Raw genomic sequence first — 14,506 nt, 5'->3', positions numbered from 1 at the left:
ACCATTATATTTTTTTTTGTTCACCATTAAACTTACTATAAACACATGGAAACTACTAATAAGTTATATGGTAATTTATTTGCATCATTACTGAATAGTTTTAAATAGAGTTGAGCTTTCACTTCATCCTGTGATTTATTCCTCCAGATCTTCCACTTTCCCAGATCTTATTATCTCTCCAGACTCCAGTTCTTCTCTCTTCCCATCTCTCCCAGAGTCCTATGCTAAGAATTTCTCCTCCCCCTACCCCCGAAACACTGTTACTCTTATTTTTAAACTCTCATCTTTAAAATCTGGCATCTCATTCCTGGAGAACTTTCTTCCTAATGAATCCAGCCGTGCATATAAGAAGATGAGAGGATGTTTCTGATAAACTGACCAGCCATGAAATAGTTAATGTTGGCATTTAAATTGTCATCACTAGACTTCTCTGGTCACACCTCTCTTTGGTCACAATTCTCCGAAATCCCTAATTTCAGACCATCTACAAACAAATGTTCACATCAATTCACATTAATTGGAAGGTTATCTTTATAACAAAAACAGCTAAAAACTTTGTAAAACGTTTAAATTATTCCATGAGTAAGAGAAGTACAAAAAACAAACAACCCGCCCCCAACAAAAAACAAACAAACAAGCAAAAAACTGCTGAGATACCCTAAATCAGTGCTATATAACCGAATTTATGCACCCTGAATCTTCGTATCCCTATCATAATTTAAAGTTACTGGTAATCCCGCCTTATTATATTTTTGTACCCATTTCAACTCAGTCTGTAAACTCACAACGCTTACAGAGTATTATTGTAATATATAGCTAGATAATATCTGAATGCTACTTAGAGTAAGCATTGCAAGGCTAGTGTTTTTCACAGCATGATGCAATGCTCATTCTTATGACTGCATGCAAATTGGTATAAATACTTGAACTGCTTTATGCAAGGTTAATATTAATATAAAAGTAGGTTTGCTTCAGGAAAAAAAATTTTAGCGCAGCCCACAAACTGTTTGGGAATATACTTCAGCTTCGAGGTAACAATTGAAATTATGTAAGTGTTCTTTCGCTGTCTTTTTTTAAATATTTTTTTGCGCAGGACCTGCGGCATTGTGCGCTCTTCTGCTTCTCGGTAATCAAGTGGTTATTTTTTGGCACAAGAATTTTGAGAATTTGATGCACGTTGCCAAATAGATAACAATTTGAATGGATACTGGTACGTCTGATAAACTTGGATTTATGCAAATGAAGTCATTCTCCTTGTTCTCACTGCAGCCTGTGGCACTGTGGAACACTGCTGGACCATGTACATAGCTATGCAGGCAACTCTGGTTCCCTCTAGCCATCAAACCACACTGGCTATGATAGCGGTTCCACTTCTGCACCACAATCCTTAGCCCATGACGTTCAGTTCTGTACTTTCTGCTATCCACCTTCTTATTCTTGGCCATATTATCCAGAGCCTTGAGTTTAGTTCCCATACAGGAGTTCAGAAATGTAATCAAAATGAAAAATCAGATATCCCAATTTAGCTATCAATCACAGTAACCTTGGTGCCGTTCTTTCCTCTGTACCCTCTTTTCCCACATCACCTATGCCTGCAAGTCTGCCTGTCGCCACCTTTGCAACGTTATCTGCGTTCCCCACTATCTATGCAGAAACCTTTACTCATGTTTTATATCCTCTCTCCCACTCTGAACAATTTCTTTCCTTCTATAGGGCCTCCCTAAAACCCAGCTTCCCAGACTCCAGCCTGTGCAGAATGGAGTTTTCTCACCCATACAAAGAAGGGCACAATTCCATCATCTTTATCCTCCAACTCCCATGACTCCCCGTGCAGACCAGAATCCAGTCCAAGATTTCTCTCCTTAATTTTGAAACCCTCCCTGGACTTGTAGTAGTCTCTCTCACAAACCTCTTTCTCAAGTAGAAATTCCTTAATCTCCCCCCACTCCCAATATCGCCTCCTGCCTTTTGAAACAGCCTTCTTCTGTCTCTGCAGCATTAGCTTTCCATTTCTTTCCAAATCTCATCTGTAGAATTAGCTTTCTTCTTCTTCATTTCTCTCTGCCTTGGCTATTGTTTATAATGTAGCCCAATCGTTTTATTATTGAACTCCGCGAAGCATTTTGGGATACAGTTACAGTTTGGGCTACTTTCTTACGTTCGTCAATAACAGGCCCCCCAAAAGGTTACATCCTGCCCAAAGCACAATAAAGGTATGAAGGTTGCTTCAAGGACTTGTGGGCAGGATACGTCCCAAAGACTTGTAGTCAGGCAAGGGCAGGATATCTGAAGGGCAGCAAAGGGCGTGTTATTAAAACTTGGCAAGGGGAAACCAGAGCGGGAACCGGAGAAGCAAATGCAGCTCGAGCAGCCATAGGAGAGCACAGCGAGCGGATTTCCGTCCCCGGTTGGGTGCTTGCCGGGGAGGCAGCGCCAGAGCACCGACGGGGCCTGCTGCGCTGAACCCGAGAGTATTTAGGTGCGGAATTGGGAGCAGAGCAATTCACGCTGCGCAGATTTGACTGCGGCCAAGATCCTCGTGAAGGATCGATCCCTAAGTGTGTTGGCTGCTCTAGCGAGCACGTGTTGCCCACTGAGAGCTCTGACCCGCCGGTGAGAAAAAAAATCAAGGGGTTTGGTCCTAGAGAAACAGTCTGTTTTGTGCCAGCAGCAGGTCCCCACCAGTTTCCTGCCTGTGCTCTGCATGCAGAGGGGCTACTGGCTCCTCCGCTCCCTCCCCCCAAGCAGTGTTGTTGTAGCCCTGTGAGTCCCAGCACGGCATTGGCCGGGAATCCTTTTTCACCCCAAAAACCCCACAACAGAAAGTGCTGAGTCTTGGGGGGGGGGGCGGCTAGCTAATAGCTTAGCTGCCACAGCTCAGTGCAGAGATAAAATGGCTAAGGAGGACCGCAAGCCCAACTACTCCCAGCAAGGGTGACCAGACACCCTTGATTTGTCACCCTTGCCACCCTTGATTTTTGCCACCCTTGATTTCTCAGATTTGTGAGAAATCGGGAGGGGGATTGGGGGTAATAGGAGCCTATATAAGAAAAAGACCCCAAAATCGGGACATCTGGTCACCCTACTCCCAGCCCCCATTTCTGCACCTGCATCCCCCGTTCCTCCCTCCCCCCCAATCTTCTCTATCGTGTCTCCCTTTTCCCTCGCCCCGCAGGGTGGCTGGGACAATTTGTGTATGCATCCGATGAAGTGAGCTGTAGCTCAGGAAAGCTCATGCTCAAATAAATTGGTTAGTCTCTAAGGTGCCGCAAGTCCTCCTTTTCTTTTTGTACAGTGGGGGTGCTGAGAGCCATTCCACCGAACTGCGAAGCTGGTCTATAATGGAAAGCCAGGGGGGTGCGGGTGCGGCTGCGGCAACCCCCCCCCCCCAGCACCGATAGTTCCAGCACCTATGTCGCCCCCTGGTTTTGCCCCCCCCCCTCCCCTCCCCGTTGCCATCTCTGCCCCCGGCGCTGTCCCCGCCTGGCTCGGGGAGCCGGTTCCGAGGGCGACTTAGGGTCGAGCTAGGGCAGCCGCCGCTAGGGAGCATGCGCAGACGGCCCCGTGGCGCTCTGGGGCGCCGAGCAGGTGCTGCTGGCCCTGGGCTCGGGCCAGTCGCTAATCCCCGCGGGTGCAGCGAGGAGTCGCCATAGCCAAGCGGCAGGAGTCCCCGGCGGCGGCGCCTCTCGCAGGACCCGCGCTCCGGCCCCTTGCCATGGAGAGCAGCCCCCCTTCTCCCGCAGAAGAGCCCCGCTCCGCGGTGGGGCTCAGCGGGGCGCAGAGCCCGGAGCCGCTCGGGCCAGAGCGCTCCCAAGAGCCGGAGGAGGGAGGGAGCGAGGAAGGGGTGGCGGCGGCGGAGAAGCCCCCCGGGCCCCGGCCGGAGGAGGATGCAGCAGAAAGAGCAGCTGAAGGGAAGGACCGGGAGGCGCCCGGGGAAGGGGGCGGCGAGGGGAGCCCGCGGGAGGGAGGAGCGGGGGAAGAGGAGGCAGGAGCAGGGAGCCCCGAGGGGCAGCGGCAGGAGCCTGCCCCGGCGCACAGCCCAGCTGGGGAGCGCGCGGCGGAAAGGGGCGAAGGAGACGCAGGGGGAAGCGGGGAGGGCGAAGGACCTGCAGAGCCCCCCGCGGAGGAGAGCCCCGGAGGAGAGAGCCCGGGGCCGAGCCCCGCGGAAGGGGGAGGCGCAGAACGGGTTGCCCCCGGGACAGAACCGCCCCAGGCAGAAGATCCTGCAGAGGCTGCCGAGGAGGAAGAAGACCCTGAAGGAGAAGGAGACCCTGGGGAGGACGTGAGAGAGGAAGAAGAGCCTGGGGAGGTGGCAGGGGGGGAAGGAGCCCCCGAAGGAGAAGAGCGCGAAGAGGAGGAGGAGAGAGAGGAAGAGGACGGCAAAGCAGATGCAACGGCAGAAGCAAAGCCCGAGGAAGGGGAGGACGAAACTGGGGCAGGACAAAGTCTGGGAAGCACTGCACCAGCGGGAGCAAATCCCGAAGGCACTGCGACAAGCGAAGAACCCCCCGCGGCAGGAGACGCCGCAGGCCATGCCACCGAGGAAATACCACCAGCGGCAGAATACGCAAGCACAGAGGACGCTGCTACGGGAGAAAGCCCAGAGGGCTCCCCAGGTGAGGATGAACTGAGCAACCACCTGACAGAGCCGCCTGCAGCCGGAGACCCCGAGGAGCCTGCGGGAGCGGAGAGAGGCGAGGAAGCCATGAACCTGAACGGCATGCAGGCCAGGGGAGAGGGAGAGGAAGAAGAAGAAGAAGAGGAGGATGAGGCGAGCACACCTGGTGAACCCGGGGAAGAGGCGCAAGAGCATGACATTTCCCTCTTCGTCAAGGTAAAACTGCCTGATCAGTCAATCCGCTTGTACCCTTGCTCTTCCCTTAGACCAGTAGCCGGCTCCCTGCCGGCGATCCTCAAGCTTGGGGAAGATTTGTTGTGTAGATCATGATTGCCGGTCATGGGCTGGTGTTAGCAGTTTCCTATAATCACGGGTGGTTGGGGGAGATCTAGATAAAGCGATCGCCCTGTGACACAGCCTAAATGTATGCAGTGACTCCTCTGTCCAACCATATGTGTATGCAGTTTTACCAAAAAAAGGTGACAGTGTGCAGCTCAGCGTTACAATAACGTGGAGTAGTTTGAGGGAGCTCCATCTAGTCGCCCCCCCCCCCCAGCCCCATATTCCTTACAGAGCGCAGCTATACGGGAGAGAGCCTTTGCTTGTGCATTTGCTGTTACTAGTGTCATTTAAATCTGCCAGACGCAAATCCAGTTTTGTTAAAATGGTTTGGTTATTATTTAATCCCGAGATAAATTTCCTTTGACTTTTCATTCCTTCCTGGTTAAATATAGTCACGGTGCAAAGTTTTCCACTCTCCGTTGTGCTGAAAATCGTGGTTTTATCATTCTAATAGTTACAATAATTAATAATAACACCAACAAGAAAAGGAAAAGTGCAAAACTGGCAGTAAGGCCTTTCACCGACAACTATTTTGACGTGTTTTGCCTTTTTTGTCTATATATCTCCATATGTTTAAATGAAACGTGTATGAGAATCTAGGTATCACTCTGGATTGTTCATGGGCTTCTCTGTGGTGCTAATTATCGTAGTATCTGAGCACATGAAGTACATGAATGTGATAATTCATTCTCGCAACATTTTGTGAAGTAGAGAAATACTTGTTAAAGGTCCTTGGAGAGTTTAAAATCTCCAAAGGAGGAGGAGACAGAAGATACACCACAGTTACCCCTAGAGAAAAATACATAAGGTGTGACATTATAGGGACTTACTTGGAAGAAAATAGAAAATTCCTTTTTAAGAGCATTGATAATATGATGTCACATTTATATAGCATGTTTTATGCTAAAAGATCAGGAAGTGTTTGACAGATACAGAGAATTGAAATTAATTTCAGATAATAAATGTAGACAAATGTGGCAATTCTGGATTCAGAATTTTTTTTTTTGAAAACAACCAACCCATGCTGCTGTGTAATGTGTTAGTATGTCAGTTAAAGATACACAATTTACATAAGTTCAGAATACCTATAATTCAAGCAGGTGAAATCTAGGTTAGAAAAAAAACCCAGGCAAAATAAAAAAAAACCTGTAACATTTATGACATGTTACCTGAAATTAATTTCTGCCTACTTGCTCAGTTTTACAAAGTATAGCCTTGATCCTGAAGTCAGACCAGCATGGGTAGACCCTTGGGTCAGCACCATGAAAACCAGGTCCTCCACTGTTGGAGGGCAACAACCACATTTAGCAGGCACAACAGTGAGCAGTATGGAACAGTTTGACCAAGTCAGGGCTAGTCTTATAAACAAAGAAAACAAGGGGCCACTTTGGGTCTTAACTTACTGGAAGTAATATTTCCCAAGCAGAATGTACAACTCATTCATGGGTTGACCCAGTCTCATCCACCAGCACAAGAATGAAGTCAGAAGAAAAAACTCACTGTCTGATCACCCCCTCCCGTTTGGCAATGAATCCAGAAGACCAAGCAATTTATGCCTTGATTTCTCCCCCTTTCTTGAAGCTTAGGACTGCATACATAAAGCTAGGTCTATAACAAACAGCAAACAAAAACAGGGGAAAAACCCTATTTTTACAAGTGCTATTGAGTTTTGAATATCCAATGTACTGTATAGTGCCATACTGAAAAGATAAATGTTCTCTATTTTTATGTGTTCCCCCTCCCCCCCACAGCTTTTTCTTAAAATACAAGCTTGGCTGTGATATAAAGTTACTGGAAATAACTTATCTCTACCATATTGATCTCCATTAGCTGAATGCGGAGGCTAGAGTTGAAATTAATATTTCTGGGACAAAGTAGAAATCTATACAGCAGAACTTGTGTAGTACAATTTTACTCTGAACAGCGACTGTGAAAAAATGTTACCTTCTTACTCAGTAGATCTGCACCCTGTGCATATTCAGTCGTTTGTGCTTTCTTTAATGACAGTTACATATTTACTGCTGTCAGCCCTGCAGGGCCAACTCAGATCTGGCAGAGAGAACTCCATTCTTTTTTTGCTCATAGGTCGAGTAAACTGTTAACTACCATTTGTAGGGCCACTTATGCAACTTCCTTTTTGTTTTGTATTATGATCATAGATCCATCCACAAATGGAGCAGGATCGCACAGGATCGCACAGGTGTAATTAAGGTCATAATGTGGCAGAGGTTTCATCAGTATAAATGAGAACAATTTCTGATTTTCAAATCCCAAGCAGAGATTGAAGGGCTGCCGGTCAGAAAAACACATTTTTGTATGTCAAAAACGGATAGTATTTGATACGGATTATCATTGAGACATCATAAATGCAGAATCCCATGTTGTCACTTTCATAAAGTCACTTTGCAAAGGCAAACCACACTTGGAGCATGATTCCAGTCCTTGTAGAATATCTGAGGGATCAGAATTGGAGAGCCGGACATAATAAGGATAAGAATGTGAATTTGCTTATAATCCAAAAATATAAGGTTTAAGCATAGTTAATTGAAATATTTGTGAACTTCTAAAAGGAAGGAGGAACATTTTCATGACTGATTTAACATTAGTAATTTAAGAATGCTTTGAAAATAATGCATTCGTCATTCTAATGACTTCACTGACAGGATATAACCAGATCCGAACATTTTACTGTACACCTACTTGGTAAAGGACTAAATTTATTAGCTAAGACTGGTCTCTTGTTTTTCCGCCTCTCAGCCTGGCATCCTAGAGCAGTACTGTATTGGGAGCCCAGCATCTCCCCCTTCACCAAACCACTCACAGCATTCGAGAGTACAGGGAGCCCCGCTCTTTTCTACTCCTGGAAGGAATCATGCCTCTTTCTCTCTACTACTGTGAGGAGCTGCACTGTCTCTCTGTACTCCTCCTGCCCACTGGGAAGGGATGGGAAAGAGAAGGTGGGTCCCCACCGTGGCTCAGAGTGGGCTCAAGATATTTAAAAATACAGGTACAATAATACAGGGATACACAGGAAGTCTGTTGCAGACCTGAAAACATTAGTTTGAAGCATATCTTTACATAAAGTATTAAAAAGTTACCATTGTTACCTATTTTTCTGAATTCCTGAATTACCAGCACCATTATCTCCCAACAGACACCTCATAATATTTAAACATTAAGTTGCCAACCTGCCCAGTGTAGTAAAAACAGCTACCTATTTCATTCTAGGGCACCTTCATGCTTCAGCTGGATTCCTTGGTGGCTCTACTGTCACCATCCTCAGGCATACTGGGAGATCACTCATGGGAACCAGGGATCTGTGACTTCAGGGGCCATAAAACAATCATAAAGAAGGGTGAAGGAGATTTTCAAAGGCACAAATGGCTGTGATGCACTTAACTCCCATTGACTTTCTGTGGGATGTGGGCATCTAACCACCAGATATTCCTTTGCAGATCTTCTCTGGTAAGTTTAAAATTGCCTAGGAATTGAATACTGCTTTTAAACTTACTATTTAGGATATTCAGGACATAATTCTACACCTGGTTCATTTAAAAACATACTTGCAGGTCACCTTTAAGATATTCCAGGTAAGATCAAAATTGACAGGTTTCAGAGTAACAGCCGTGTTAGTCTGTATTCGCAAAAAGAAAAGGAGTACTTGTGGCACCTTAGAGACTAACCAATTTATCTGAGCATAAGCTTTCGTGAGCTACAGCTCACTTCATCGGATGCATACGATGAAGTGAGCTGTAGCTCACGAAAGCTTATGCTCAAATAAATTGGTTAGTCTCTAAGGTGCCACAAGTACTCCTTTTCTTTTTAAGATCAAAATTAAACCTCATAGTTTTAACTACAGATTTCAGTGATTCTGAAGATCAGAGGGTCTAGTAATTTGGCTGTAAGTGCAGAACTCAAACAGCTGGACTACTCATTTCAGTATGAGATCTTCCATCAAATTTGTTCTTGCTCAGATTCTGGTTAACAATAAATGGTGTATCTTAAGAGCTCTTCAAAAGGCTAAGATTAAAATAACAGATTTCATCCAATCTTTGTAACCTTTTTGGTCTCTTATTCATGGGGTGATTCATTTCATTCATCCTTCCAATGGGTGAGGTTTTGATCTCAGTTACATTTGTGTAATCTGAAGTAACTCCATTGATTTCCAGCCTTCATTGCACCTTTCCTGAGAAGTGTTGTGCACCAAATAGCTGATTCCAAGGATCTGGCCCTATAGTCTTAGAATTTTGCTGAATTATCAGGAATTCTGATACACAAGAAAGTAAACAAGGCAGACACATTTTGGCCACTGAAAGAAAGAGTAGGAAAAAACCAGCTACTGCACCATGCTTACAGATATTTCACCTGATGCATGCTTTATAATACAGAAGAGGAGGAACCTTTTGTGATGGGTTGGATCACAGAAACCCCTTTGGGACTGCCACCTGATGTGCCTAGACTACCTCTGAACACATTTTCCCTGCCATCTTGGGACTTCAGTACCTTGCCTTGTTAGAGCCAGACACGCTTGCCCGCTGCAAACACAGATCCAAGTCTGAACCATGTCCCCTTACAAGCTGCAGGCTTAACTGAAAAGAGCTTAAGAAGTACTCCTGTCTCCAGCACTCAGATACCCAGCTCCCAATGGGGTCCAAACCCCAAATAAATCAGTTTTACCCCTGTATAAAGCTTATACAGAGTAAACTCAAATTGTTCGTCCTCTATAACACTGATAGAGAGATATGCACAGCTGTTTGTGTCCCCCCCCCCCCCCGGTATTAATACTTACTCTGGGTTAATTAATAAGTAAAAAGTGATTTTATTAAATACAAAAAGTAGGATTTAAGTGGTTCCAAGTAGTAACAGACAGAACAAAGTAAATTACCAAGCAAAATAAAATAAAACACGCAAGTCTAAGCCTAATACAGTAAGAAGCTGAATACAGATAAAATATCACCCTCAGAGATGTTTCAATAAGTTTCTTTCACAGGCTGGATGTCTTCCTAGTCTGGGCCCAATCCTTTCCCCTGATACAGTCCTTGTTCCAGCTCAGGTGGTAGCTAGGGGGTTTCTCATGACTGCAGCCCCCTTTGTTCTGTTCCACCCCCTTATATAGCTTTGGCACAAGGCGGAAATCTTTTGTCTCTCTGGGTCCCCACCCCTCCTCGTAAATGGAAAAGCCCCTGGTTTAAGATGGATTCCAATACCAGGTGACATGGTCACATGTCCTGTGAGAACCCAAGCCTTCATTCTTCCGAGCCTGTCTCACAGGAAGGCTTGCAAATAAACAGAGCCATCTACAGTCAATTGTCCTAGTTGATGGGAGCCATCAAGATTCCAAACCACCATTAATGGCCCACACTTTGCATAATTACAATAGGACCTCAGAGTTATATTTCATATTTCTAGTTTCAGATACAAGAATGATACATTTATACAAATAGGATGAGCACACTCAGTAGATTATAAGCTTTGTAATATACCTTACAAGAGACCTTTTGCATGAAGCATATTCCAGTTACATTGTATTCACACTCATTAGCATATTTTCATAAAATCATATGGAGTGCAATGTCACACCTTTACTTTCCATGAAATGTTTATAGGATCCAGTTATGGAACTGTGGTCTAGCCTATGTATTAAGAAAAAAAGACTATCCTAAAATTAAATTATTTGGACTTGATATCTTTCTTTAAGTACTGTGGCTGTGATTTTCAAAGGAGCCCGTAGGAATTAGGTGCTCAAATTCCATTGGAAAAAAAAAATCACAGCCTGTATTCCCATCTGATGTACTTCACTCTGTATCTGACGTTTGACATGCAGATTTCCAGGAAAATCACAGAGGAAAGATTTATACTTCAGATTTGGATTTTTGCTCATCCATGGGGTTATATACTGGTGAAAATCAATTTGATTGAGTATGATTTATGAGGAGAGCAACTGACTTCTGTTACCCAAACAAATATATGTAAAAAAAGAAAAAAAATCACTGTTAATCTTTATAATACAGACACATTGTTATCGGGGACCAGAATTTAGATCACCTTTAAAGGGTATAAATACATATGCAAGTATGTGGGGTTACATTGCCCTGTTTTTTATGGATTTCTGTTCTTGTTAATATATGAAATACAGGGAATCTCACAAAAGGCCTCTTATTGTGAAGCTTCCAGCCCACTTTGCAAACTAAAAGTTTTTGGGAAAGTTCAGATAAGCTTGCATTGCTGATCCAGAGCAAAGCAAATCATTTGAGATTTGCCTAAGGTGACTGGATTTGTTAAATGCAAAGCCAGGACATGACATTGTGGAGTGAGTAGAGGAACATTTGATTAGATTTAGACAATAGTGGAAAAGGTCCCTGGTTCTTTTCCTCAACCTCCTCCCTAATAGGGTTACCAACTTTCTAATTGCACAAAATGGAACACCCTTGCCCCGTCCCTTTCCTGCCCTTTCTCTGAGGTCCCACCCCTGCCCCGCTCGTTCTCTGAGGCCCCACATCCCCACACACTCCAGCCTTCCTACCTCTGTCGCTCGCTCTCCCCCACCCTCACTCGCTTTCACTGCACTGGGGCAGAGCTGTGGTGAGGGCTCCGGCTGGGGGTATGGGCTCTGAAGTGGGGCCAGAAATGAGGGGTTCAGGATGCGGGAGGGGGCTCTGGGCTGGGGGAGGGGGTTTGGGTGCAGGAGGGGGCTCCAGACTGGGACCAAGGGGTTTGGAGTGTGGGAGGAGGCTCAGGGCTGGGGTAGGGGGTTGGATGTGGGAGGGGTGCGGGCTCTGGCTGGGGGTGTGGGCTCTGGGGTGGGGCTGGGGATGAGGGGTTTGGGGTACAGGAGGGAATCTGGGCTGGGGCCAAGGGGTTTGGAGTGCGGGTTGGGGCTCAGGGCTGGGGTAGGGGGTTGTGGTGTGGGAGGGAGTTTGGGTGCAAGAGGGGAGGGAGTTTGGGGTGCAGGTGGCCATGTGGGGTCTGGGAGAGTGTTAGAGAGCAGGAGTAGGGTTGCCAACTTTCTAATCACAGAAAACCAAACACCCTGCCCTGCCCCCTTGCCCTGCCCCTTCTCTGAGGCCCCGCTTATTCCATCCCTTCTCCCTCTGTCACTCGCTCTTCCCCATACTCATATTCACCAGGCTGGGGCAGGGGGTTGGGGTGCAGGAGGGGGTCAGGACTCTGGGCTGGGGGTGCAGGCTCTGGGGTGGGGCTGGGAATGAGCTGTTTGGGGTGCAGGAGGGGGCTCCAGGCTGTTACAATGGGTTGGGGTGCAGGGGGTGGGGTGAGGGTTCTGGCTGGGGGTGTGGGTTTTGGGGTGGGGCCAGGGATGAGGGGTAGGGGATTGGGGTGTGGGAGGAGGTGCAGCGTCCCAGCAGCGCTTACCGCAGCTCTGAGGATGCAGCTGCCAAGTCCCTGCGGTTTCTAGGCACATGGGCGACCAGGTGGCTCTGCATGGTGTGTGCTGTCTTTGCGCCTGCAGGTGCTGCCGCATCCCCACAGCTCCCATTGGTTGCTGTTCCTGGCAAATGGGAGCTGTGGAGCCGGCACTGGGGATAGTGCACCGAGCCTCCCAGTCCCTGGCTGCCCCAGTGCATAAGCGCCGCAGGAACCTGGCAACCGCTTCCAGGAGCGGCGTAGAGCCAGGGCAAGTAGGGAGCCTGCCTTATCCCCGGGCCCCCGCTGCACCGCTGACTGGACTTTTAACGGAGTTGCCACGGTCCCTGTTTGACCAGGTGTTCCGGTCAAAAACCAGATGCCTGGCAACCCTACTCCCTAAAGTTCCAACTTCCCTCTTCTTTCCACACTCATTCTACATGCTCTCCTTAATGAATATAGCCCATCCCTCCTTCTCTTGCATCCTACCTGTTCTCTACCTATTAAATTAAAATCACCAAACCTCCAGGACAAGATGCCTTTATTTGGTTCTGTACTTCCTCTCTTCCTGGTGCTGTAAGGCACGGGCAGCCCCTGAGCTAGGAGCAGCAGTTTGGGTGTGTAGGAGGGGGCTAGGGGCAGGGGGCTGCTTACCTTCGGGTGGGGGGCTCCCACTGGCATGGCCCTGCAGCGCCTAGGCAGTGGAGGGGCTGGAGGGGGGTGGGAAGAGCTCCACCCTGCCCGCACCTGCAGGCCCCACCCCCGCAGCTCTTATTGGCTGAAGTTCCCGGCAGCCTGTGCCCCTCTGCTGCCTAGGAGCTTCAAGGACGCGGAGCCGGGTGGGGAGCCCTGCCAGCCTTATCAACCCTCCCCACCAGCACCAGTGGGGTCCCAGGTCACCACACCAGCGCCCGCGGTGCCCCCTGGTCTGCCCTCCCCCCTGAACCCCCCACCCAAGTTTTAGTCACAGGTATTTTTAGTAAAAGTCCTAGACAAGTCACGGGCCATGAAGTTTTGTTTATTGCCTGTGACCTGTCCAGGACTTTTACTAAAAATATCTGTGACTAAAACGTAACCTTAATTGTAGGGTCTTCCAATCACGCCCCATAATTCATATCATAGCAGCCAGTCTAACTTAAAAAGGACGTAGCCAGAAAAGAGAATCATTGCCCCAGGCAGAGCATAAGCACAGCTCAACCTTACATTAGGGAATGGGTGAGGAAAGGGCAACTATCCATCAACTAGCTTATTTTAATGAAACCAGAACAAAACCAAATCGTGCTTTCATTCAAACTGGCCACCTGGGGCTGTCCAGCACAACCAGGCAATTCCTGTCAAATAGCCATTTATAAAATATTTGTATTGCAGTTTCAAATCTTGTATGTATTTTGAAGTGCTGAGTTTGCAGAGACAATTGTGTGCAGTAGTTAAACACATTAGCCAGGGATTCTGTTTTGTTCCCAAGACTCTCACAAAGCAGGAAACTGGCCAACCTCCCACAAGCATTTGCCTTTTCTCAGCTATTTTGTTGGATGGAGTATGGCAATTTAGGATACCATAATACAGCTTAAGAGGAGCTGGCATTATGAATTCCTTTCATAACTCTTCAGGTTATTGTGTGTACTCTATGCACTGGTTGCAGATGCTTATAGAGTTGACTACTTATTTTGAGGTCTTTTTTAGTTTATTAAAGTGGTACATTTTTAGAGAAAAGGATCAACATAAATTTGGCAAACAAAAGTTACACATGTTTTAAGGAGATATGAAACTGAAATCCTTTGTTTCAATGGCAGCAAAAAACAGTTTATTAATTCTAAAAGCACGGGCAGAGGTTCAGCTTTACTTATGATTACAATTGCTCTCCCCCACTTTTTTGGGGGGGCAATTCTGAGCTGTTTTTTAGAACTTAAAATTATACAGATAAATTTACTCCCTGAACCTGTTCACTGAAAAATAGCTTTAAAAGCTATACACTGAAATTCCTCATTTTGCAACTTTGATCTTGAAGGCATGCTTACACATTATGCAGCAATTTAGTGCTTTGTTGAGGTATACTAATGCCAATTCTGACAACATACAACCCAAACCCTGCTCCAAAAATAGACAAATTAAAAGACACAACCACAAAATTATAGAGGTATCATAATGTGGTCACATATGTAAAGCTGAATCCACCCCGTGTCA

General features: G+C 46.6%; 1 protein-coding gene across 3 annotated transcripts in view; it reads left to right on the top strand.

Moving 5' to 3' along the window:
* The first annotated feature begins 3,558 nt into the window (after positions 1–3,558).
* CLIC6 (chloride intracellular channel 6) overlaps positions 3,559–14,506 on the top strand; it is a 48,628-nt gene continuing 37,680 nt past the window's right edge. For all 3 annotated transcript variants that reach the window (XM_074970239.1, XM_074970247.1, XM_074970258.1), the window contains exon 1: positions 3,559–4,834. In XM_074970239.1, coding sequence (XP_074826340.1) covers positions 3,716–4,834 — 1,119 coding nt within the window. In that variant the 5' untranslated portion in view covers positions 3,559–3,715. The remainder of the gene's footprint in view (positions 4,835–14,506) is intronic.

The sequence above is a fragment of the Natator depressus genome, chromosome 1 (assembly GCF_965152275.1).
Source record: "Natator depressus isolate rNatDep1 chromosome 1, rNatDep2.hap1, whole genome shotgun sequence".
Taxonomy (NCBI): domain Eukaryota; kingdom Metazoa; phylum Chordata; order Testudines; family Cheloniidae; genus Natator; species Natator depressus.
Note: the sequence above shows the minus strand (reverse complement) of the source record. Positions and strands in the feature narration are given on the sequence as shown.